This window comes from Pan paniscus, chromosome 19 (assembly GCF_029289425.2).
Source record: "Pan paniscus chromosome 19, NHGRI_mPanPan1-v2.0_pri, whole genome shotgun sequence".
NCBI classification, from domain to species: domain Eukaryota; kingdom Metazoa; phylum Chordata; class Mammalia; order Primates; family Hominidae; genus Pan; species Pan paniscus.
Genome location: NC_073268.2, coordinates 72,618,421 through 72,640,992, shown reverse-complemented (window position 1 = coordinate 72,640,992; position 22,572 = coordinate 72,618,421). Strand labels below are relative to the sequence as shown.

The 22,572-nt window shown below is 40.2% G+C and overlaps 1 protein-coding gene across 2 annotated transcripts in view; it reads right to left on the bottom strand.

Annotated features, from left to right (window-relative positions):
- Positions 1-22,572, bottom strand: part of ANKFN1 (ankyrin repeat and fibronectin type III domain containing 1) — a 359,995-nt gene that overhangs the window by 47,268 nt on the left and 290,155 nt on the right. The window contains exons 10-14 of one of the 2 annotated variants that reach the window (XM_003817411.4): positions 20,473-20,580; positions 12,692-12,791; positions 12,260-12,392; positions 11,670-11,786; positions 3,104-3,319 (exon numbers count right to left, since the gene is read on the bottom strand). In XM_003817411.4, coding sequence (XP_003817459.3) covers positions 3,104-3,319; positions 11,670-11,786; positions 12,260-12,392; positions 12,692-12,791; positions 20,473-20,580 — 674 coding nt within the window. The remainder of the gene's footprint in view (positions 1-3,103; positions 3,320-11,669; positions 11,787-12,259; positions 12,393-12,691; positions 12,792-20,472; positions 20,581-22,572) is intronic. The other variant, XM_063598775.1, reaches the window with a different exon arrangement.

Sequence of the window (22,572 nt, the reverse complement as noted above, 5' to 3'; positions counted from 1 at the left end):
AAAAATCACTAATATTTATTGAGCACTACTTTGTGCTACTCTTTTAATCATGTATGTACTAACTCACCTATCTTCATTAGAACCCTATCAAGTAGGTTTTTGGCAGAGGAGGAACTGTGAGGGATGAGAAGTTAAATAATGCCCTGGACACATAACCAGAAAGGGTGGAGTCAGTATTCACACCCAGTCATCCTGATTTCAAAGTGGTGCACAGAATGTGAAGTGATGTAGCAGAAAGAAGCCCAGGCTTCCAATGAGAAGGCCTGGTGGTCATCACTCCACCACCCCTGAGAAAAGAGAGTGGTCTGTGGCCTGTTATTGTGGGAATTACCAGCCTGCTTTGGGTACCACCAAGACCTATCTCTCCCTTTATGTTGAGTTGGTGGGGCCAACTCCTGATATAATTAAATCTTAAGTCTAGGAGGGATTGGATACCAGCCCTCATAGTTTTATTCCCCATTTCCTCTCTAGTGTGAGACTTGTATGGGAAGGAGGGGAGAGAGAAGAAGTAGGGGGAGGAGAAGGGAGAGTGGGGGTGGGTGGGAATGACATCAGGTGGGAATGTGCCAGTCAGCGGGGGTAAATTTTCCACTTGGATCTGTGTGGAAACCCGATCCTGCCTCTATTTTTGGTTTCCTTCTCTAACAACCTTTCACCAGATTGGAATTTTTCTGCACCTGTAACACATTTTTAATGTAATAAGTCTAGGAGAAACCAGGTATTATATCATGTTGAGGCCTGTGCTGTGTTTCTAGGAGCAAAGGTAGCCCAGACCCTAGTTTATCCCTATAGGGGATTAGTGTATTAGTCACCCTGTAAAAGCTCAATTTATTATGATTTTTTAAATGTTTCTTTTAGCACTTGCTTATAAAAGGTGAAGAGGGGAGCCTCAAATTTGTCTGTGTTCCCTGCCCCCACCTCCTTCACACAAGCACATACTCTCTGTCAATTCCCTATGAACCCAAATTCCACAAAATTAAATCCAGAGGTATTGGCTTTGACCAATTAGCTTACCTTTGCTTCATTGGCCTTTGTCCTGGTTTGGGCCGGTGCAAGTAATGAAAAAATGAGATTATTGTACTTGCCACCCCTTGGCGGGGAATGAAAGTAACTTAGAAAGTAAGTTAGCCGTTTAGGGTGACCACAAATGGCTCCCAGGACGGAAGGTCAGATTTGGGTTGTTTCTGTGCAACTGGGTCCTTCCTTCTCTCTGTGGCTGTCTGTGGATATGCTACTGCTTGCAGGGGGCTCAGTGTAGATGTTTCTGCCAGCTTTTCTACCTAACCTAAGTGTCCTATACAATTCATCCCTATCACTGGATTAAAAAAAAAAACAAAGAAAGAAAAAAAGAAACAGTTTGAAGCCCATGTTCACAAAAGAATGTGTGAGGCAGAGAGAGCGTGCTGGACTCAGGAGCATACATGGGTTGGTGTCCCAATTCCACCATCCAGGCCAAGGGCTGCATCTGAGCTACCTGGATTTTGAATTTTGGTGGCTATTCAGTATTCAAGTAAGTCTTTTATCCTTTATTTCATTTCCTGTCCCCCACTCACTAAAATCCTGACTTCTACCTCAGAATATGACATAATGTAGCAGAAAGAAGCCTAATTTGCAATCAGAAGATCTGAACTGAAGCCTCAGCTCTGTCATTTTCTAGCTGTGTGCCAAGGGACAAAATCAAGTTTTGTGGAGACTCAAGTGGATATAGTTTCTGGTGTCTTTTTTAAGGAAAACAACACAAAGTTATGAAAGCAAAGCTGCTAGGGTCCCTGCAAGGAAATAGAAGAGGCTTGTACAAGTGAAGGCTGAAGGACATCAAAGCTTCATTAGCTTCACTAAATTGCCTCTGTGTGTAGCTCTATGTCATTTAACCTCTTTGAGCTCTAGTTCTTTCTTTCTTTCTTTCTCTTTCTTTCTTTCTTTCTTCTTTCTTTCTTTCGTTCTTTCTTTCTTTCTCTCTCTCTCTTTCTTTTCTTTTCTTTCTTTCTTTTTTTTTTTAAGATGGATTCTCACTCCGTCACTCAGGCTGGAGTGCAGTAGCGTGATCTCGGCTCACTGCAACCTCCACCTCCCTCGTTCAAGCAATTCTGCCTCAGCCTCCTGAGTAGCCGGGATTAGAGGTGGCTGCCATCACAACTGGCTAATTTTTGTATTTCTAGTAAAGATGGGGTTTCACCATGTTGGCCAGGTTGCTCTTGAACCCCTGACCTCAGGTGACCTGCCTGCCTTGGCCTCCCAAAGTGCTACGATTACAGGTGTGAGCCACTGCGCCCAGCCTCTAGTTATTTCATTCCTAAAATGGACTTAATCATGCCTGTCTGTCCCAAGGGAGTATCGTAAGGAACATGCAGGAATAAATATATGTGAGAGTGTTTTTGTACATACACACCCATGTACACACACTCAAATACACACCACATGCACACATATATATACAATTTAGAAATGTATTGTCATTACAGTTCATTCAGATATTGGTTTAATGTTTTGATTATACTATCTAGAGATTCCCTATCCCCTACTCAATTATTGGTCTCAATGTTTCTTTTCTTTTCTTTTTGAGATGGAGTCTTACTCTGTTGTCCAGGCTGGAGGGCAGTCGCACGATCTTGGCTCACTGCAACCCGCCTCCCAGGTTCCAGCGATTCTCCCGCCTCAGCCCCTCAAGCAGCTGAGATTATAAGTGTGCACCACATACCCAGCTATTTATTTATTTTTTTTTTTGTATTTTTAGTAGAGATGGGGTTTCATCATGTTGGCCAGGCTGGTCTTGAACTCCTGACCTCAAGTGATCTACCCACCTTGGTCCCAAAGTGTTGGGATTACAGGCATGAGCCACTGCGCCTGGCCTCAATGTTTCTTACTGGCTCATTGGCCAGGGCATGAAAATGCTTTATTAGGTGCCCACTATTTGTATGAATGAATTCCACATCTAGGGAGTGATAAATAAAAAATAAGCTTCTGCATTTGCAACAACATATCTCTGGACCCTCTCCACTCCATCACTGCATATGTAAATGGCTCTTGCAATATTTCACTAGACCTTCAATAATTGGGTTTGGAACCTTAAGTATACCCGGGGATTAAGAAAAAAACTACATACCTGGATGGTTATCAGTAAAATGTCTAAAGCTGTTGGCTCCTCAGGTGTTGATAGAGACTTTCTCTGGCTTTGCAGCTTTGAGATCTGCATCCATTTGCCATTAAAAAATGAATAAAGCATCTCCACCTCCCTGATGGTGACTATGAGTATGTTTCCATGTCGATCTTTAATGGGCTCATAGTAAACTCTTCCCAAGTTGTGTGTCCCAAGTAAATTCTGGAAACAAATGGATTACCGGTAGCATAGAGGGTATTATGCTAACAAAGCAACACAACGGCAACAAAAGACACCGTGAATAATAATCTGATTTCTGAGAAGCTGTTTGCTCTTTTTGTTTTTTTGCACTTAAACCTAGAATATATGGCATCATAGACATGTACTTCACAGAAGCTCAAAGGTCTTTACAAAGACATTTGTAAAGATTGCAGAGCCTGCAAAGATTACAGCAAGATGCATAAAAATTATGTTTTTTTAAAAAGGCAAATTCAGTATCTGTAAATATTTCTTACCCACATAGGCACACCAGTACATAAACCTCAGTTACCAGCACTTGAAGAGAATCCCAGATGTTTTAAAGAAAAATGTCTGATATTTAAAGTATGCTTCTGTGGAGTTCTCAGGAGATCTGCAGTAAGCCGGTATGAGGTGGGGTTGTTTAAAATGAAGAAGTGAATTGACAATGTAGCACATTGTACAGGTCCCCAAATGACTGCACATTCCCTTCAAGATACTTTAATTGGGAAATTGGCCTGATTCGACTTATCTGCATTTCAGGGGCTTCTGTTTATTTAAAAATCTGTTAAAATTGCTTATAAACTGGGTCAACTGAGGCAGACAATACTTTTAGGAAGGTAGGAAGGGAAAGATGCCACACTCAATATGGAGGGGCTCAGGTAGTTATTCCTAAAATAAACAGGAGTTTTACAAATACGCAGGGTTTGAAGATTTCTAAGCTAGAACACTGGATGAATAGGATAAAATCCCCTCTAGCTTTAAATATCTGTGATTTCTAAACATTATAAATCATCCTAGAGCTCCTAGCTGTTACTTTTGTGAGCTCACATAAGAGGTGGTGAGATGCCCTGTTAGCATGAATACAGAAATAGAACAGGGATTTGTAAAAGTGACAAGGATGACCTAAAAATGAATGAGCCAGGAAGTCAACATCTACATCTATGAAAACCCCGGAATTTTCCCTCACAGGTAGGGCCTACGGCCGAAACCTTATCTTCTTCCTTACAAAGACCAGACATAGGACAAATAAGGAATTTCATAAATAATTTTTGACATAAAAATTCATTTGACAAGATTATGATTTTTTTGCAATGGTCTAATCACTCAGTCATATTTTTTCTTTCCAATATTTGACTTCTAAATCATAGAGAAGTGGGTGTGGCTTTTAGTCCAGCCCTGTGGGGTACTAATAAGCAGTGTGATGCTGGTAAACTGGCTAGCGAAAAAGGAAAAAAAAGGAAGAAAAGAAAAGAAAGCCCTGATTTGTAGCATATGCCGGTTTCTGTGGTGTAAATACTCTTGCTGTAGTGGGATTTCAAACTACCCAGAGTTTGACAACAGGCTTTCAAAATCCCTGAATATTTAACAGTTGGCTCTCTTGGGCCAGTACAGGTTGGCTCCAGCCTACCATTGCTATTAAACCTTTACTTATATTTGGTATTGAATTTCAGGGTTGGCTACCATTTATTAACTGTTGGACTTCTGAAAAATTATTTACCCTCTCTGGTCCTGAGTATCATCATCTAAAACTACGAGTCTTTACAGCTCAGACAGCTGTTATGCTAATCCTTACCTCAGTGAATGTTTGAGGGATTAAATCAAGCAACTCATGAAAAAGTATTTTGTAAACCCTCAAGCTCGATGCAATGTAGGGTGGGGGCTTTCTTTACTGCTCTAATTGGAATCCCACCCAGGCTTACATCTACTCCTTTTCAAGACCCATCCCAGATTTCACCTCCCGTGGGAAGACTTTTCCAACTCTCTAAGGAAGACTTTACCATCCCTCTTTTGTCCCTTACTGTTTCCTCTACAAACTTCCATGTTAGCATGTCTCTGGCTTTACTGCATGTATTGGTGTATGAGTTCATGTTATGAATTCATAGTTGTTTCATCTTTGTGTCTTTGTGTCCCTTGCACAGTGCCTGCCCATGGAAAGGACTCAGCCACTTTTCGTTGACTTAATTAACATATTGTATTATCATTAAGACGCCGGAAAATGTGATTCACTTTGGACCAAAGCTGATGGGTAGACATTGACTACGGTGGTCTTTTCACTTAAACAAAGTTATTATCAGTGGTTCACTATCAGCTGTAGATAGGTTTTCTAAGGGGTTGAATAAGAAAGCACTATAAGTCTTCTTGAAATTTTTTATTGACATCAAATTAGGTTGGATAGCTAGCTTTGAGGAGAGCCCAATTTTAAAGTAGAATATTATTGTGAAACTAATTGGAACCATCTTCCATGAGGGAGAATTCAAGGTTCTTTAGGGCCTAAAGCAAAAATAGACCATGTTAATACCTGCCATAATCAAGGTTAGGTGATCTGGGGCTCCTGATGATCCTATAAGAGCCACCTGATGGCTAACAGGAATGCATCTAGGTTATAACCAGGACAAATCACAGGGCTGTCAATAAGCCCTAGGCAGAGGCACAATATTTAGAGGTCTTTATTCAGTTTGGGGTGATGTGGACATGAGAAGGTGAAGGAAGTCCAGAGTTGGGATAAGGAGGCCTGAAAAAGAAGAGCAACATTTTGGGAAAATCTTTTTTCCCCTTAACAAATGTAAAGAACACAGTATTCATATATTGTTACTTAGCTCTTACTCACTAACACTCATTTCTAAAAGCTATGGAGGAGGAAAGTTTAGCACAATCTGCAGTGTCAGATTTTTACTGTTTTGGGGGGATAAGTAGCTTAGACACCTTTCAATGTAAGAGCAATGTACACTTCTCCCTCTTTGGGCCCTCTGACATTTTCCTAAGAGAAAGAAAAACAATGTGGGCTTTTGGTCACTTACAGGATTTCTCATCTTAATTTTTTTTCCCAAATGCTGAGATACTTATCTCTCCTCTGGCCTAGGAAATTTTAATTAAGAATAGACTTCTTTTTCTTTTTTACTATAATATGAATAATTTTTTCTCTTTAAAATTTTGCCTGCTTTTTTTGTAAATTACTACACAGTAAGATGATGAAGTACTGGAAAGGATGCAGGCTTTGGAGTTAAATAAATCTGGATTTGAATCTAGAATCTGCTACTTCCTATCTATGTAACGTTGGGCACAAATGAGCATTTCTAGGCTCTAGTGTTATGATCTGTTAAAAGAATACCATAATAGTACTTTCTCATTAGGTTGTGGCAAAGATTAAATGACAGTAAAGTTTGTAAAGCACTCAACACAGTGCCTGGCACCTAGTCTGTTAAATAAATGAAAGTAGTCACTTCACGGTTACTATTTACTATTATATATTAAAGGAGCTCACTAGAGAGCAGAAACCCAGAAAACAAGGTGCAAATTGCACAGTGCTTGATATGCACTGTGATAAAGGTAGGTCCCCTGACTTGGACACAGTGACTAAGCCCAGTGACTATGAGCGCAGATGAGGGGGAGAAAGATCATGATTGAGGCCTTTGTGAGCCGTGATAAAATGTCTGAGCCACAACCGGAGAAGTCTAAGTCAGAGAATGCCTTGGTCAGAATCTTTTAGATTGGCTACTCTGGCCAAAGTATGGAAAGTGGATTGGAGGCTGTCAAGACTGGTAGCAGAGGGATGACTTTGGAGGCTTTTGACCAAATTGGAGTAATCAGGCAGTAGTATACAAAACTGGAAAGGAGAGGAGAGTTAAATGAGATGCACCAGAGGAAAATCAATAGAATTTATTTATGGTTGATGCCAATCAAACTATGTATAATGCATTTTTACTTTCTTCGGAACATTGTTATTTTATTTTTTTGTGAGACAGAGTTTCACCCTTGTTGCCCAGGCTGGAGTGCAATGGTGCAATCTCGGCTCACCACAACCTCCGCCTCCTGAGTTCAAGTGATTCTCCTGCCTTAGCCTCCCGAGCAGCAGGGATTACAGGCATGCGCCACCACGCCCAGCTAATTTTGTATTTTTAGTAGAGATGGGGTTTGTCCGTGTTGGTCAGGCTGGTCTCGAACTCCCAACCACAGGTGATCTGCCCGCCTTGGCCTCCCAAAGTGCTGGGATTGCAAGCGTGAGCCACCGCGCCTGGCCACATTGTAAAATATTTTAAATTAGTAGAGTGATCTAACATATTAACTATGTGTCAATCCTCAAATTTCTTTTTCTTTCCCTTCAGAAAAGTTTTTCTATAACTTACGCCTCCCTTCCACTGCTCTTACCTCCCTCACCAACAAAAGGTGCCTTCAGTATTTCCAGACATCTTTGCTGTACAGACTAGTAAATAGTTTGGGCAATAGGTCCTACCAAAAAAAGTGATGAAAGCAACTTTTATCATTGAACTAGCCATAAAGAAACTTAGAGAGAAGGGCATGCATACAGCACTCAGGCCTTGATGGGGGCACTGTGAAGGTGACCATTTATTGAAGACTATGAGGCTCTCCGGTCACGGTGCAGGACCGGAGAGCTATCCATCCAGGTGGTAACTATGCTACAAAACATTTCTGTGATCCCTTTTCCCTTTGGCTAGATAAAGTTTACCTCAAGTGTGATCACTGGGGTACATGGGTTTGGATTGACAGATATATTTATTTATCCAACCTGTACTTACTGAGTGTCTACCACATTCCAGGCATTGGGGATATAGTGGTAGCCAAGACAGACACATTCCCTGAACTGAGGAACTCACAGTCCAAGTGGGGCACTAAACAGATAATAATACAAATAATAAACTCTGGGATTCTGATCACTTTCCTGAATGAAGAATACAAGGTGCTATGAGAGTGATTCACTTAATCAAGGGATCAGAGAAAGGCTCTTTAAGGAAGTATAAAAATTAAGCTGAGACCTGGAGGATATATAGGAATTAGTAAGGCAAAGTGAGGAAAGAAGGGGATTCTAAGCAAAGGAAACAGCTTGAAAACTAGCAAAGGATACGGAGAAAGACCAGCAAGTTGGAAGAAAATCGGAAGAGTGTGAAATTGTGGAAGCCAAGGGATATGCCAATCTACAAAAGGAGTATGGAACCAAGTGTATAAAATGTTGCTTAGTGAAACCGAAGTCATTGGCATGACTAGATCTAGGTTTTGTGGGGGCCTGAACTATACAATTTTGAGGCACTCTTTAAGACAGAGAACACAAAATTTCAAAAATAAGACTAGGTGTAAAAGTGAATCTTTATCCAGAAGGATAAAAGAAATTTCCTTCTCCCCAGCAAATACTAGAGTGTTTGGAATTTTGGGTCCCCTTTCCCCCAGAAATTTCTTTAGAAAGTTTGCTTCCTGACTGCAATCCAACTTCCCTTCCCTAAAACACTGTGGGTTCCACACTTACAGGGGTCCCACATTCATAGCTCATGAAAGTGAGGGGTCCTGAAGCTCCAGCTTTGGCAGCATCATCTGCTTCTGGTTTCTGGTGCCCTTAAAGAGCAGTTTTGTATGCATCATGGTAGCAAAAGTCAGAGAGAGGTTTGAGAACGGGTAGGAAATGGAGATGTCAGTGGAGAAAGGGGATGTAGGTAACTCTTCCAAGAAGTTTGGGTGTAAGGAAGAGAACAGTTTGGTAGCTGAAGGGGCATGTGGGGCTATGAGAGGAATTTAGGGGGAGATTTAACTGGAAAGACTTGAGTATTTTAAAATAAAAATGAGAGGGAAGAGATGGGACCCAGAGCACATGTGGAGGAATGAACTTATGATAGGAAATGTGAGACTTTATCTTCTGAAATAAAAAGAAAAAAAAAGAAGGTTTGGTCTGTGCAAGGAGGTTTATAAATTTGGCAGAAAAAATCATTAATTTCCATTTTTTTCCTTGATGAATTATACAGTGAAATCATCACCTGAGATGTGAAGGAGAGTGTGGGGAAGGAGAGTGTGGGGAAGGAGAAGGGATGTGGGAGAATGAAGAAGGTTTTATTTTATTTTATTTTATTTTATTTTTAGACAAGGTCTTACTCTTTCACCTAGGCTGGAGTGCAGGGGCACGATCTCAGCTCACTGCAACCTCTGCCTCCCAGGCTCAAGTGATCCTCCCACGTCAGACTCCTGAGTAGCCAGGACTGCAGATGTGCACCACCACATCCAGCTAATTTTTGTATTTTTGGTAGAGATGGGGTTTTGCCATGTTGCTCAGCTGGTCTGAAACTCCTAAGCTCAAGTGATCCACCTGCCAGCCTCCCAAAGTGCTGGGGAGAAGGTTTTAAAATAGTTGCTTTACAGTGTGAGAAAGCAAATTTAGTAGAGAAAGGAAATTGGACCACTAACATTACATGTGAGAATTGTAGTCATGAATTTAACATAAAACCAGTCAGCCCTTTTTTGTGATTTTTTTTTTATGTGGCAATGTGTAACTACTTTAGACATGTTGGATTCATCCAGGCGTGGGATTTTTCCAAATAAATAATATGAAGGAGAAAATGGAATATTTTCAAGGAAGTGATTAAGATGGGCTAAGGAATCTAAGCTGGTGAAGGAAGGAAATGACTTCAGAAGTGGGCTGATGCATTATGAAAAGTGGTGAGGTCTATAGATTTGGAAGCTGAGGAAGTCCAAAAGTATTGTAATGGGAGTAGCTGAGTAGGGTCACACTGGCCATCATTGCATCACTCAGCGTCTGACTGCACAGACTTGTAACAGCCTGATCCTTCTCACATTGCTGATATCAGATGAAAGTTCTAAGAAACCTCCAATAAACACGTAATAAAGAGCCCCCGTTGAAATTCTAAGGTTTTTCAGTCTGTGATCCAGGCATGTCTGGGCTGTATGGTAGGATGATGGGGGGATTCACTAAGGAGTCTGAGCCTCTTAGGAATGTATTTATCCTAAAGAAAGAGTAGTGTGAGGTGCAGTGGCATGGTCCAACTCAAGTGGGTCAGTGATGAAAGGACGAGGCACTTTGAATTCAGCACAGTTATCATGGCCCGCTCCAAGAACTGCTTCCTGAGTTGGAAGAGAAGATTATGCAATCAAGAGTGAGTTGAGGCCAGGCACGGTGGCTCATGCCTGTACTCCCAGCACTTTGGGAGGCCGAGGCAGGTGGATCACTTGAGGTCAGGAGTTCGAGACCAGCCTGGCCCACACGGTAAAACCCTGTCTGTGGTAAAAATACAAAAATTAGCCGGGTGTGGTAGTGGGTGCCTGTGATCCTAGCTACTCAGGAGGCTGAGGCAGGAGAATTGCTTCAACCCAGGAGGCAGAGGTTGCAGTGAGCCGAGATCACGGCACTGAACTCCAGCCTGGGAGACAGAGAGAGATTCCATTCCACCACCACCACCAACCCAAAAAAAACCCCGAGTGAGTTGAAATGAACGGCTGTTTGCTAAAATCTCACTGAGCATACAAAGCAGCAAGCTACCTGTGTAATGGAATATATCACAGAGGAGCAAAATTTGCATTTCTGAATGAATTGTAATAGCAACAAAATATTGCAGGAAGTTGAATTATTATTATTGTGAGGGTTTAAGAAATGACATTCCTATAATTGTAGGTGGGGGGCAAAGCCATAGAAAATTTTTTTTGTTATTATGACTCTATTTTTATGCTGTGACCTACATGGCCTGGCCAAACACAGCTTACATAGATTCCTGTTATGCATATTTCTGGGGTTGATGTAACTGCAGATTTGTAGGTAGATACCCGTTACTGATAAAGGCTCAGCGATCTCTTAATGGCCCCAATCCCATGTAGCAGATATTTTTTTTTCTGTGCTAAGATTCACAAATTCACTTAATACCAGAAAACAGTAAGAGGAAAACCCAGAAAATCTTGGTTAGAATTTAATGCTACTTCTAGGAGGAGCTCTGTAACCTACAAAGATTGGGGACTTGATCTGATGTGACTGAGAATATGGAAGGATAAATCAATTCAGGCTTAAAGATAATCTTTTAAGCGTTGTTTTCTATTTGTTTGTTTTTTTATAAGTAAGCAAAAATGTCTATGCTTTACCAAAATCATCACACCAAGAAACTGTTCAAAATATCTGCTCGTCTCTTTTTTCCATGTTCATATACTCATTAATGCATAGGACGGCAGAGCAGCAACAGTCCTTCAAGAGATCTCATTAAACTTCTCTTATTTTGCAAGTGATGAAACTGGGGCCCAGAGAGGAGAACTGAGTCGGCTGACTAATATCAAATCTAGAACTCAAGTCTCCTTACTCCTTGTTTAATGAGTTACTCCTATACACTGTTCAAGAGAGACTCACTTGGAGGAGACTGCTAAAGGTACAGGTTTCCTATATGAAACCTGCATACCTACCGGTAGGCAGCTCCAGCTGCTCAAGAAAACTTCATATGCTTAGGGGTCTGAAAGAGAAGGGAGCCCATCCTTTTCCTTTCTAGGTAGGACTGGTAACTGAATTTTCTACATTAAAAATATTTTCCTTGGGGGCCTGGGTTGAAACCTGGTCCCTTACCTGTAGCTGTGCTGTTGCTGCGAGCATCTTCTGCCGAGTTTGCAGCACTGTGGATGAGGATGAGGATATTGGTATGCTTTGCCTCAGCCACCTTATATCTTCCCACATACAAGACAGCTGCAAAAGAAGGCATGCAATCATGTCATCGTCCAAGCCAGTACATGATTTAGGTTGTGGCATCAAAGCAAAGCAGGGAGAAAGAAATCTGACCCCTGATGTTTATTCTCCAGTCCATTTTCAGACACACACGAAACAACTTTTTGATCTCTGTCCAATTGGAAAAAGATCTGAATGTTAATGAAACGGTCAGATCCACATTTTAGTCTTTGCCAAATGATCCCATAACTCAGAACAGTGGAGACACATTGTGACAGGATGCAAGTCTCTTTGCTTTGAAAATGTAGTGCACACATTACTTTGGCGCTTTTTAAAATGACATAGGGCATACCAGGGCTGAAAAGGACCTTTGAGATACTTTATTTCTACCCCAAAACTCTGATCGCTGGAGACCCCTCAACTAATGTTTCAGAGATTTTTGTGCAGTAACATTGGTACAAAGTAGGGAAAAATGAAATCAGAACTTAGTATACCTTCGTGAACCACAGAAAATCTTGTGTAATAGAACTGGTGTGAGAGTCATCTATTTCAACAATTGGTACTTGATCTTCATTGGTGACTAAGATATCGTCTTTGTAATAAAATATAACGGCTATGTAGAGTCCCCTAAAAAGAAAAAGGAAAATAAAAGCATTGTCCTCAACCATCTTGGAAAAATATTTTTTTGGATGTGATAAAAGATGAATTTAAAATATACCTAGGAATGTATTCCTGCTAAGTATCACAAGTTCACTAGTTACAACTCAAAAGAGAGAAAATTACTGTCTTGCACAAATTCTCAGGAGAAAAGTGAACTTTATTGTTTTGAACACAAAAAAGAAATTTCTACCAAGTTTCTACTCAGAACCAAAACCAGCGCATTCTTGAAAAGTTAAGATTTCCTGAAAAAACTACATAGAACCCACCGTTTTAAGGTCTTCACAAACTTGTTCGAGGAATGGAACAGGTGTTTCAGGCTCCTTGAGACTGACTGCTTGCGGCCTGTGGTTTGTAATTTTGTGCTTTCTGGAATGTATTTTTAAAAATACAGTATAAATTCCACTGGGCAGATCAACACCCCCAATTCCATTTTCCTACCTTCCTGCCTTCCCCTCCCCCATCCCTTTAGTGTCACTTATCCTCAGGTTCATGTAGGGATTCTGCTCATTCATGCCTATAAGAAGCTCTTGTAGCCGGGCGCGGTGGCTCTTGCTGGTAATCCCAGTACTTTGGGAGGCCGAGGGGGGCGGATCACCAGGTCAGGAGTTCAAGACCAGCCTGACCAACATGGTGAAACCCTGTCTCTACTAAAAATACAAAAATTAGCAGGGTGTGGTGGCGCGTGTCTGTAGTCACAGCTACTCAGGAGGCTGAGGCAGGATAATCGCTTGAACCCGGGAGGCACAGGTTGTAGTGAGCCGAGATCGTGCCAGTGCACTCCAGCCTGGGCGACAGAGCGAGAATCCGTATCAAAAAAAAAAAAAAAAAAAAAAAGAGAAAAAAAGAAGCTCTGGTATCTTGAGATGCCAGTGGTTAACTCAATGAACAACTCCTCAAAAATGCTGGAGATAAGTAGTCTTTATAACTGCAGAGGAGACCACCTAGGTGTCCTGTTGATACTCTCTGCTTTGAAATTTTTGATTTATTTTAAGGTAGGATAAAAAGACATGGAATCAACTCCTTTGCCCTTCTCCCAACTCCCGCAATTGCCTTCTAACATTCATACAATTCTCAATGTTGGTAAAGCATTCCCTGTAAGTCTACGTATTGTGTTAATTTTTTTCATTATAAAATTAATGTAAGCACATTACAGAAAGTCTGGAGAATAGAAAAAAAAGAGCAAAACCCCACCCATATCATATCGTCACTTCTGTATAACCACTGCCAGCATTCTGGAACAGTTTTTTTCTTCATTGTGTATGTTGGTTTACAAAAATGGGTGTAGGGATGGGTATGATTATCATCCTCATTATTCAGAAGAAGAAACTGAGGCTGAGAAGTGAAAAGAATTGCTCAAAAAGTCAGTGCCTGGGAAAACAGACATTCATTAATTGGACAAATATTTATTGGGGGCACTACTATGCATCAGGCTCTGCAGGTACAATGGTAAGCAAATAATTCATTGCTTCTGTTCAGGTCTTCTGCTTATAACATGGAGCTTGCCCTAATAAAGGTAGTAGACTTCCTATACTTCCTATAACAGCCTTTGCAAATAATATTGCATGGAGCTGGGCTACATAATCACTGATTTTAACTCTCATATTCTATGCAATGAAGGGAAAATGAGGTTGTTGGTATCACCACCAGATTGCTGACAGACATGTCACTGGAGATGAGAATATGGTCCATATGACTGCTGTTAGGCATAGAAACCTGGACAGGTGGCCCGTGACTGAGGGCCAGTGTGTCTTTGGCTATGATTATATAGGAACAGCTGACTGACACAAGCATTCATGCCAGTTTCAAGCTTACGTTGGTAATGGTTATTCCTCGCAGAACAAAGCAAAATCATTCTTTTTTCTGACTTGAACATGAGTTTGGCTGCTTGGAAATAATGCTGCTGGGACTTCCAGTTAAATATGGAAGAGTGAACATATTCATTACATACTACCCTTTCCCCAAACCTCACTAAAAGCAGAGTAGAAATTAAGAAAAGAAGGAAACAACATACATTTTTAAAGACAAAGAGATGGGAAAGGAGACAAAAGTAAGCAAATCTCAGTAGCTGGAAAGCAGATGGATAGAAAGATTTAAGACTTGAGACAGATGAAGTCAAAGACAGCAGTGGAGAAAGTTCAGAAGTGATCTGATTCACTCCATGGTCTCCATGGACTGCTGGAAGTGAGGGGTGAGTGTGAGCTAAAAACAAGGAGGATTTGTGAAAGCCTGTTCAAAAAGTAGTTAGACTTCTAGATCTCCTCCTCTACTGCATGACTGGACAAATACCTCTTCCCTACTCTAGAAGAAAGCTAGTGGCTTGTTCTCTGGAAATCAACAGACAAACGAACACCCAAAACAACAACAACATACATCTCTGGAGTGGGAGACATCAGGTAGTGTTGAAAATGGGGTGCTGATAATGGTGGCAGTGTACCCCAAATGGGCAGATTTGTGCATAAGCTTTTATACATAATATTTCCCTATTGGGTTCTCAGAACACTGGTATCCAAACTTATACCTTCCAAGCAGGACACTGGAAGAAATTTCTGTGGAAAATTTGACCAGCCTAAGAGAACGTACGCAAAGATTCTGACATTGGGGATATCTCAATGGAAAGGTGGTGCCAGGTCACCCTACAATTAATCCTGTAAGTAAAGAGCCCTACGCATGTGCTCAGAACTTCCCAATGGCTATTGATTTCCCTTCTCTGAAATCTGAGCATTCATTGAAGGATCAACAGGCAGTTGAGAAAAGCATCTAACACGAAATACAAAGGCCAAAAATTAGTAAACCAAAGACCAACTTACAGAAAAGAAAGATTATTCTGAGGAAAGAAAATATAAAATGAAACAAAGCCTATCATTAATATTCTGAGAAGTAAGAGAAGACTTGCATCCCTTATAAAGAGAGTAAGAGTCTATAAAAATAACCAGAGGACAAAAGAGAGCATTGGCAATTAAAAACATGTTGTCAAAAGCTAAGAAACCGAATAGAAGGCTTAGCAATTAAAGCTGATGAAATCTCCAAGAAAGTAAGGCAAAAGGATGTGAGGATGGAAAGTAGAAGAAAAAAAGAAAATAAAATTGAAGGACGAATGTGGGAGAACCAAAATCTGAATAACAAGAGTTCTAGTAAGATAGAGGAGAGGAAAAGAAGGCAAAGAAATACTTAAAGAAGTAATTTAAGAAAATGTCTCACAATTGAAGGGTATAACTTTTCATGTTGAAAGGACTTTCCAGGTGCCCAATATAACAGACAACAGTGCCTTAGTACATCACTGTGAAATTTTAGAACACTGGAGTCAAAAGAAAACTTAAAACCTTCCAGAGAGGGGAAAAAAAGGTTTCATATAGAACCTCTGGAATTAGAATGACATCAGACTTAGTCCTGAAAGCTGGAAAACAATGAAACAATACCTTCAAAATATGAAAAAAAAAGGATTTCAACCAAGAATTCTATACTCATCCAAAACCTTGAATAAATGTTAAGTAGAATAAATACACCTTTAGATATACAATTTCTCCGAAAATTAGTTCCCAAGCCCCCTTTCAGGATGCTGCTAGGGGGAAAGCTCCACCATGCAATACAGAAAGAAGGAACCCAATATTGGAGAGTGATAAGAAGAGTCCTCAATATGGTAGTAAAATGCAATCCAAGGGTGACAGTTGTACACTGGGCAACAAGTGACCAGTCTAGACTGGAGCAGGACAGAGGACTCCATGAATGTTTCCTTAAGAAGATGCAATAGAAACATCTAAAGCATCTGATTATATTGAGAGAAGACTGATTTAATTCAAGAATAGTTTGGGGATTAATTATTATAGCCATATAGAAAAACAAGCAAATGCACAATAAATGATTATTAACTACAGGGAAAACAAAAAGTTATCCAGGAAAGGAAAATAATCATATAATTTATCATTATAATGTAAACAGTAAATACTGATCTTACTAAAATTCAATATACATATATTAAGAGATTGAGAAGATAGGAACTATGCACGCAAATAAGGGAGGGGTGGGGTAAAAAGAGATGCATCATTACTTTCTTTAGTGAGGTAATGACTAAAATTGAAAAACATTATTAGAAATATGAGCACGTTACTTAGAGATATGGGGAAAATACTAAAATAATTAGCTAAAGATTAAGAGGTTATCTTTGGGGAGGAAAAAAATGGAAGAAGGAAGAAATTGCTTTTAAGAAAATAATAAAACTGTTTTAACTGCTTTACTGAAGTTATTCAGTCCTTAAACAATGAATGAATGAGGTATATATAATTATTATCTGCATTTTAGAGATGAGAGAAATGAAGCACAGAGCCATTTAGGCAGTTTGCTCAAGGTCACACAGCCAGCAGAAGTAAAAGTACAGCCCAGATTTGAACTCAGGCAGTCTGGCTTCAGAGACACATTATAGTTATATATAGCTCATATAAAAATGAAGATTAAACTAAAAAAATCAGACTAAAAATAAAAAGAGAAAATTAGGAAGTACTGCTATCAGTTGGGAAAAGGGCACATGCAAGCATTAAATATTCTAGGTCTGGTCACATGGTAAAACTGTACTTTGGAGCCCTTGTGGTTGGATGGGGCCATGTGACCACCTCTGGCCAATGAGTTTTGGATGTAATAACATGCAGAAAGTCTTGCCCATATGAGACCTTCAAGAGTTATTTTTCCCTCTCCTATGGTTGCTAGCAAATATTTCCAGAGAGAGGATGTTAATAACACAGAAGGAGAACTCCCAGCTGATCAGTGGTAAACGCATAGCATGAGGGAGAGATAAAGGTTTGGGGAATCATTTGGTTACTGTAACATAGTAGGGTTCACCTTGACTGACACATGAGTCTAAACTAACTTTTCTCCTAAGAACCTTGTGGCTTCTATACTGTACTTCTCTACTTGGTTTGGAGTTCTGAAGCAACAGTTCATTTTCTGTACTCTGAATGCAGTAGTTCCCTAACTTGTAAGGAGCATAGGAGTTTACTTCATTCATGTTGGCATGTCTAGCCCCTACTATGTGACCTACAAATTACATAGTAGGTAGAGTTTCAGTTACTATTGTTTTGCAAGTTGAATAATTGGATAATAATATAAATTCATCCCTATAGGATATTGCTATGATGAACACGATTGTTGTTTTAATATTGTAATTCATTATGAACATCAGTGTACCCACCTTGTGAACAATGAAGCTTGCTTAACATCTCCCTTGAATTTTCATCCCAATACTAAGCATGCAGATCAGCTTTGGCCAGTTCTTTAGCCAAAATGCAGAAATTAATGTAGATGTTGGTACCTCCTATTTAGGATTTTAGTAGGAGAAGTGATTTTTATTATTACTCCCATATTTGGAATATGTTGTATAGTTAGTGAGTCATTACACGGTCATTACAGTACAGTCATCAATTACACTTCAATTCTATGGAATATGCATAAAGTGCTGAGGATGGAGAGTGGCCCCATTCTCAATGGGAGAAAAATAAGTTACAGTTTGCCAGGGAAAGACACTGTGTCAGGTGAATTTAATGCACCTAATTTACTCTTCATAGCAATCCTGCAAGATAGGTAATATTATCCTGACTTTGCTGATCAAGAAACTGTGGATCAGAGAGGCGAAATCCTCTTCCCAATAATACACAGCTTGTAAGTGGTAGAATTGGAATCTGAAATATTACTTTTTCTAATTGTAAAGTTGGTAGAAGTTTATGTCCCCAATAAACCACATAGTATTTCAATGTATTTGAATATTTTAAATAAAAATTTTGTAATAGTAATAAAAAAATTTTGTAATTCTCTGTAAGCAATACTTATTCTTCATTTATCCTTCTGCATTAAGGGTTATGTTAAATCATCTTAGATTCATTCTTTTTGTGTGTGTATGAGGTAATTTATTTTGGCATATTATGAATTAGCATTTCCCAAAATTTGTGCTTTGGAATACTAATACTGTGAAAAAGTTGTACATGGCTAAAGAAGTTTGGAAAATGCTTGTTTAAGCAAATGTGACATGTCTGTTTATTAGAGTCTTTAATATTCTAAAGTATATTTTAAATTTCTAAGAGAAGATGTAGAATTCAACATTTCCAAAACTTACAAGACAAGAGAACCTTTTTCAGCTGAGCATATTATTGGATCACTGATCTTTGGAACATACTTTGAGCACTGTTTAAGTGTCCAGAGTATATTTCATATAAAATATATTCTTCTTTTTTGGAAAGTTCTACCTTATGCCTTACTTAAATCTTTCCTGATATTGTGTGTATATTTACATTCCTCTGGGGGAAAAGCATATACATGACAGAAGTTGGATGGAAACTATAGAAACAATTGGACCATCTAGGCAATCATTTTTTGATTATTAGATAGGAATCCAGTGGTAATGGGGAGAGCATGAATCCTCAGATAATATTAAAAAAATCTCTCATTCTCATGAGTAGTTTCAGCTTTTCCCCCTCTGATCAAGACCAAACACACAGTGGCTTATGAATTTCCAAGAATCATCTGTCCACTTGCTTTGTTACCTTTGCTGTCACACAGGAACCAATGGGCAGGGATGTGATGGAAAGGCAGAAGATGAGAAAGGAGCTTTGGTAACAACTGGCCTGGTTAAATGAGCCCTCAATAACCGAAAACTGACTAGACTTTGGTCAGTGTGGCATATGCTGAAGGTCCTGGTCTGGGTAAAGACTTCTTAGAGATCTGGGAATGGAAATCCCACTTGGGTTTCAGAGCTACTGCATGCATATTTACATATCCTAATGAACTGGTCATTAGAAGAATATTATTTTCTTCCAAACACTTGTCCTCATTTCTAGCTAGAGCCAACATTGCTGAAGGGTCCTACTGTGATAGCTATGTAGTAATTGGGAACAACCTTTTGCTAATGCTCAGTATGACTTATCTATAGCAAGCTCAAACTCAGTGAGTATCTCTTAGTTTCAACTGTGGATTTTTTTTTTTCTTTTAAAAAATTTGCTATTTTTAGAGACAGAGTCTTGCCCTGTTGCCCAGGCTGGAGCACAGTGGCATGATCATAACTCACTGCAGCCTCAAACTCCTGGGCTCAAGAGATCCTCCACAATAGTGGATTTCTTAGCCAGCTGTTCCAGCAGTGTCCTAAATCTACAGCGCACAATGGAGTTAGAGATCTGATGGGGGCATGGAAAATGAAAACTTTATGTAGGCTTTAATTCTCCAAATAAAACTAAGTACCTCTTCCACGAATCGTTACACAGATCAGAAATCTGACCCTGTCCCAATTGAACAGCCCAAGTAGAAAAGAAGCTTTTAAAGCCTTCTCAGAGATTCTCTGGGTGTAGCTGGTGAAAGTCTAGGGAATATGTGCTCTACTTTCCTGTGAGCAGTGGTACAGAGGAAGATTAAAATTCAGGATGAGGTTACAGTTCAGTGCCCAGTCCTGATGCAAGGGTGTGGGACAAAAATGAAGTGTGTCAGGAGGACTGGACTTAGAACCAGAAAAATCCAGCTTGGAGTCCTGATTCTGTCTTTTCCTGGCATTGTGACCTTGGGGAACACCACTTAGCCTCAGTGGTAATTACCAAAATGAGGATGAAAATGAGATACTGGGTGTGAAATTGCATTGTAAACTATATTATTAATAAATATGGAGGTTTATTATTATTGTTGTTATTATAATTGGCTGGGCTCCTGCAGGGATACTCAGGGGATTTTCCTTGGAGGCAAAATGTTTTTGGGTGAATATCCCAAAGAGCTAGCCCCATTGAGGAGTCTTGTGAAGGGACAATTCCGGAAGAAGGGAACTCATGGCAGCTGCTGTTTTTCTTGTGCTTGTTTTCAAACCGTTCATATGGAGAGAGGGAGAGGGAAAGGAAGGGAGCGAAGGAGAAGGAAGTCTCTTCTGAAGGGTTAAAGCAAGATAGTGCTGTAAAGTGATTCCAGATGTACAAATATTAATATCTCTCTCCCTGATGAATGAGAAGGTATGACCCAGTTAGGAAACTGCTAAAATTACCGGCGCCACCGAGACCTCAGTTGATGGCCCAGCACAGATTTTTATCCTTACCCCGGCAACTGTAATGCTGATGAAGGGCTCGGACCTGCTGCAGCAGACCTTCCAAAACTTCACTCTGTCCCTTGTGTCTGGGCTCTCTGTCGTCATAGTCTTTCCAGTCTATTGAACAAAAGAAATAAACATAGTGAAATTTTAAAGCAGGGGAGGCCTCTTCCTTGCCCTGCCTCAGGAGCCGGAGTTTTGCTCATACTACCCACAGTCTCCGCGGATGAGCACCCCGCACATGCAGAGCAAGCAGGCGATGCCAAGGATTTGGAAGCTGCCATTGTTCAGAGCTCTGTGCAAAATAGTAATTGTGGTTGGTTTCTTGTGTCGGGCAGTCTTAGGGCAAGAGAAAATGGTAATTGAAAGCCAAAAGAAAACAGGAATTTGGGAGTCCAATCTCACCTCTTCCAACCCCTTCTCCCCTTTTAGCCTTCTACATCCTAACCAGTTCCTCTGCCATCTCTCCACTGAGCACCCCGAGTCTCAACTGGATTTTCACAGTAGGAAAGAAAGGGGTGGGAATGTGCAGACTAGATGAAATCCACAGTCCCAGTGCTTTTATTGTAGGTTTCACACTTTTGGCCAAATTGACATTTCTTTCCAAGGAAAGAGCCCATGTCAGATGCCAAGAAATGGAAATCTACATTTTGCTCTAATGAATGTCTGCTTTGGTGAGCTGGCACAGCAGCCCCTGCACATACTCTGAGCCACCAACCACCCTGTCTGCTCAGTCTCTAAATATACAGTATTAGCTTACAAGGCAAATTTAAATTGCAATACCCACTGAGATTTTTCTCCCCCTTCTATTTTCATTCCGTTTAGCTATAATGATATCAAGAGTAATAACCCATATGGGACTAATGTCAAGATTGTAATTCTGCTGTCTCCAACTCTTGATTTTTTTTTTTTCAGCAGGTCAGTCATTTCAGAGTCCATCCCTTCTTCCTTCTATTTTCTTTCCTCCAGTTTTCCTTTCTGGAGGAAAAAACAGAAAGCAACAACTTAATGTCTTTCTTAGTTGAGATGCTTTCTCTAAAATTGCTAGTCATTCTTCCCCAGAAAAGCCAGTTAGTTCATGAGTGTATCTTGGGCTTAAATTCTAGTTGAACAAGTTTCAAACTCCTTCCCCCACAGATTTATCTTAAAATATGGGGTCTCTTTCATTCAGAAACTTAATTAGATGTCATGACAGTTAAAGTTATGTAAAAGCATTCCATAGTGGTTCATCCAAGGCCCAGGCATATAGCACAGTTAGGAGGACCATAAGTTCTGAAGTCAGGTAAACACAGGTGTGAATCCTGACTCCTACAATTCCTAGCTCAGTGTCTGCAGGCAAGTTACTTATACCAACAGGGCCTCTACTCCCTAACATGAAAAATGAGGATAGTATCTACTTTGCAGGATATTTGCGAGCATTAAATGAGAGATATCTTAGGTGTCTGGCACAATGCCTATTACATGATAGGCATTCTGTAAATATAACTTCAAAGGAAGGGAATTCATGACGGAAACACCATTTCTTACCCTATCAGCTGATTACCTATGAAGAAGGGGACCTCAGAGATTTTCTGATCCTTCTTCCTTTCCACCCTCCCCCATGTACCTGTCTTTATTTTACTTTTCAGGAGACCGGGGCTGATAGAACCAATCCAGTTGTGTATGACTCAGCTTGTTAGTGGCACAGCCAGGGCAATAATAACATCTCCTGACCCTCAATATATTGCTCATTTCATATACCATGGACATGCTTTTTATTTTTCTCTTTTCTCTTGGGAAGGAAGGTCAGAAGCTTGGTTGGAGTTTGTGTGGTGTGGCTTAATTGTGGTCAATGCTGGAGACAGGGAATTGGCACAGGTACCTTTTGTAGAGTCTTTGTTCCTTGTGGTCAAGAACCATGACTTAATTTCTCTTTGCCTCAGATTTTTTCTTTGTAAAGTGAGGTTTTTCTTTTTCGTTTTCTTTTTTTCTGAGAAAGAGTCTCGCTCTGTCACCCACGCTGGGGTGCAGTGGCACAATCTTGGCTCACTGCAACCTTTGCCTCCCAGGTTCAAGTGATTCTCCTTCCTCAGCCTCCCAAGTAGCTAGGACTACAGGTGTGTGCCAGCA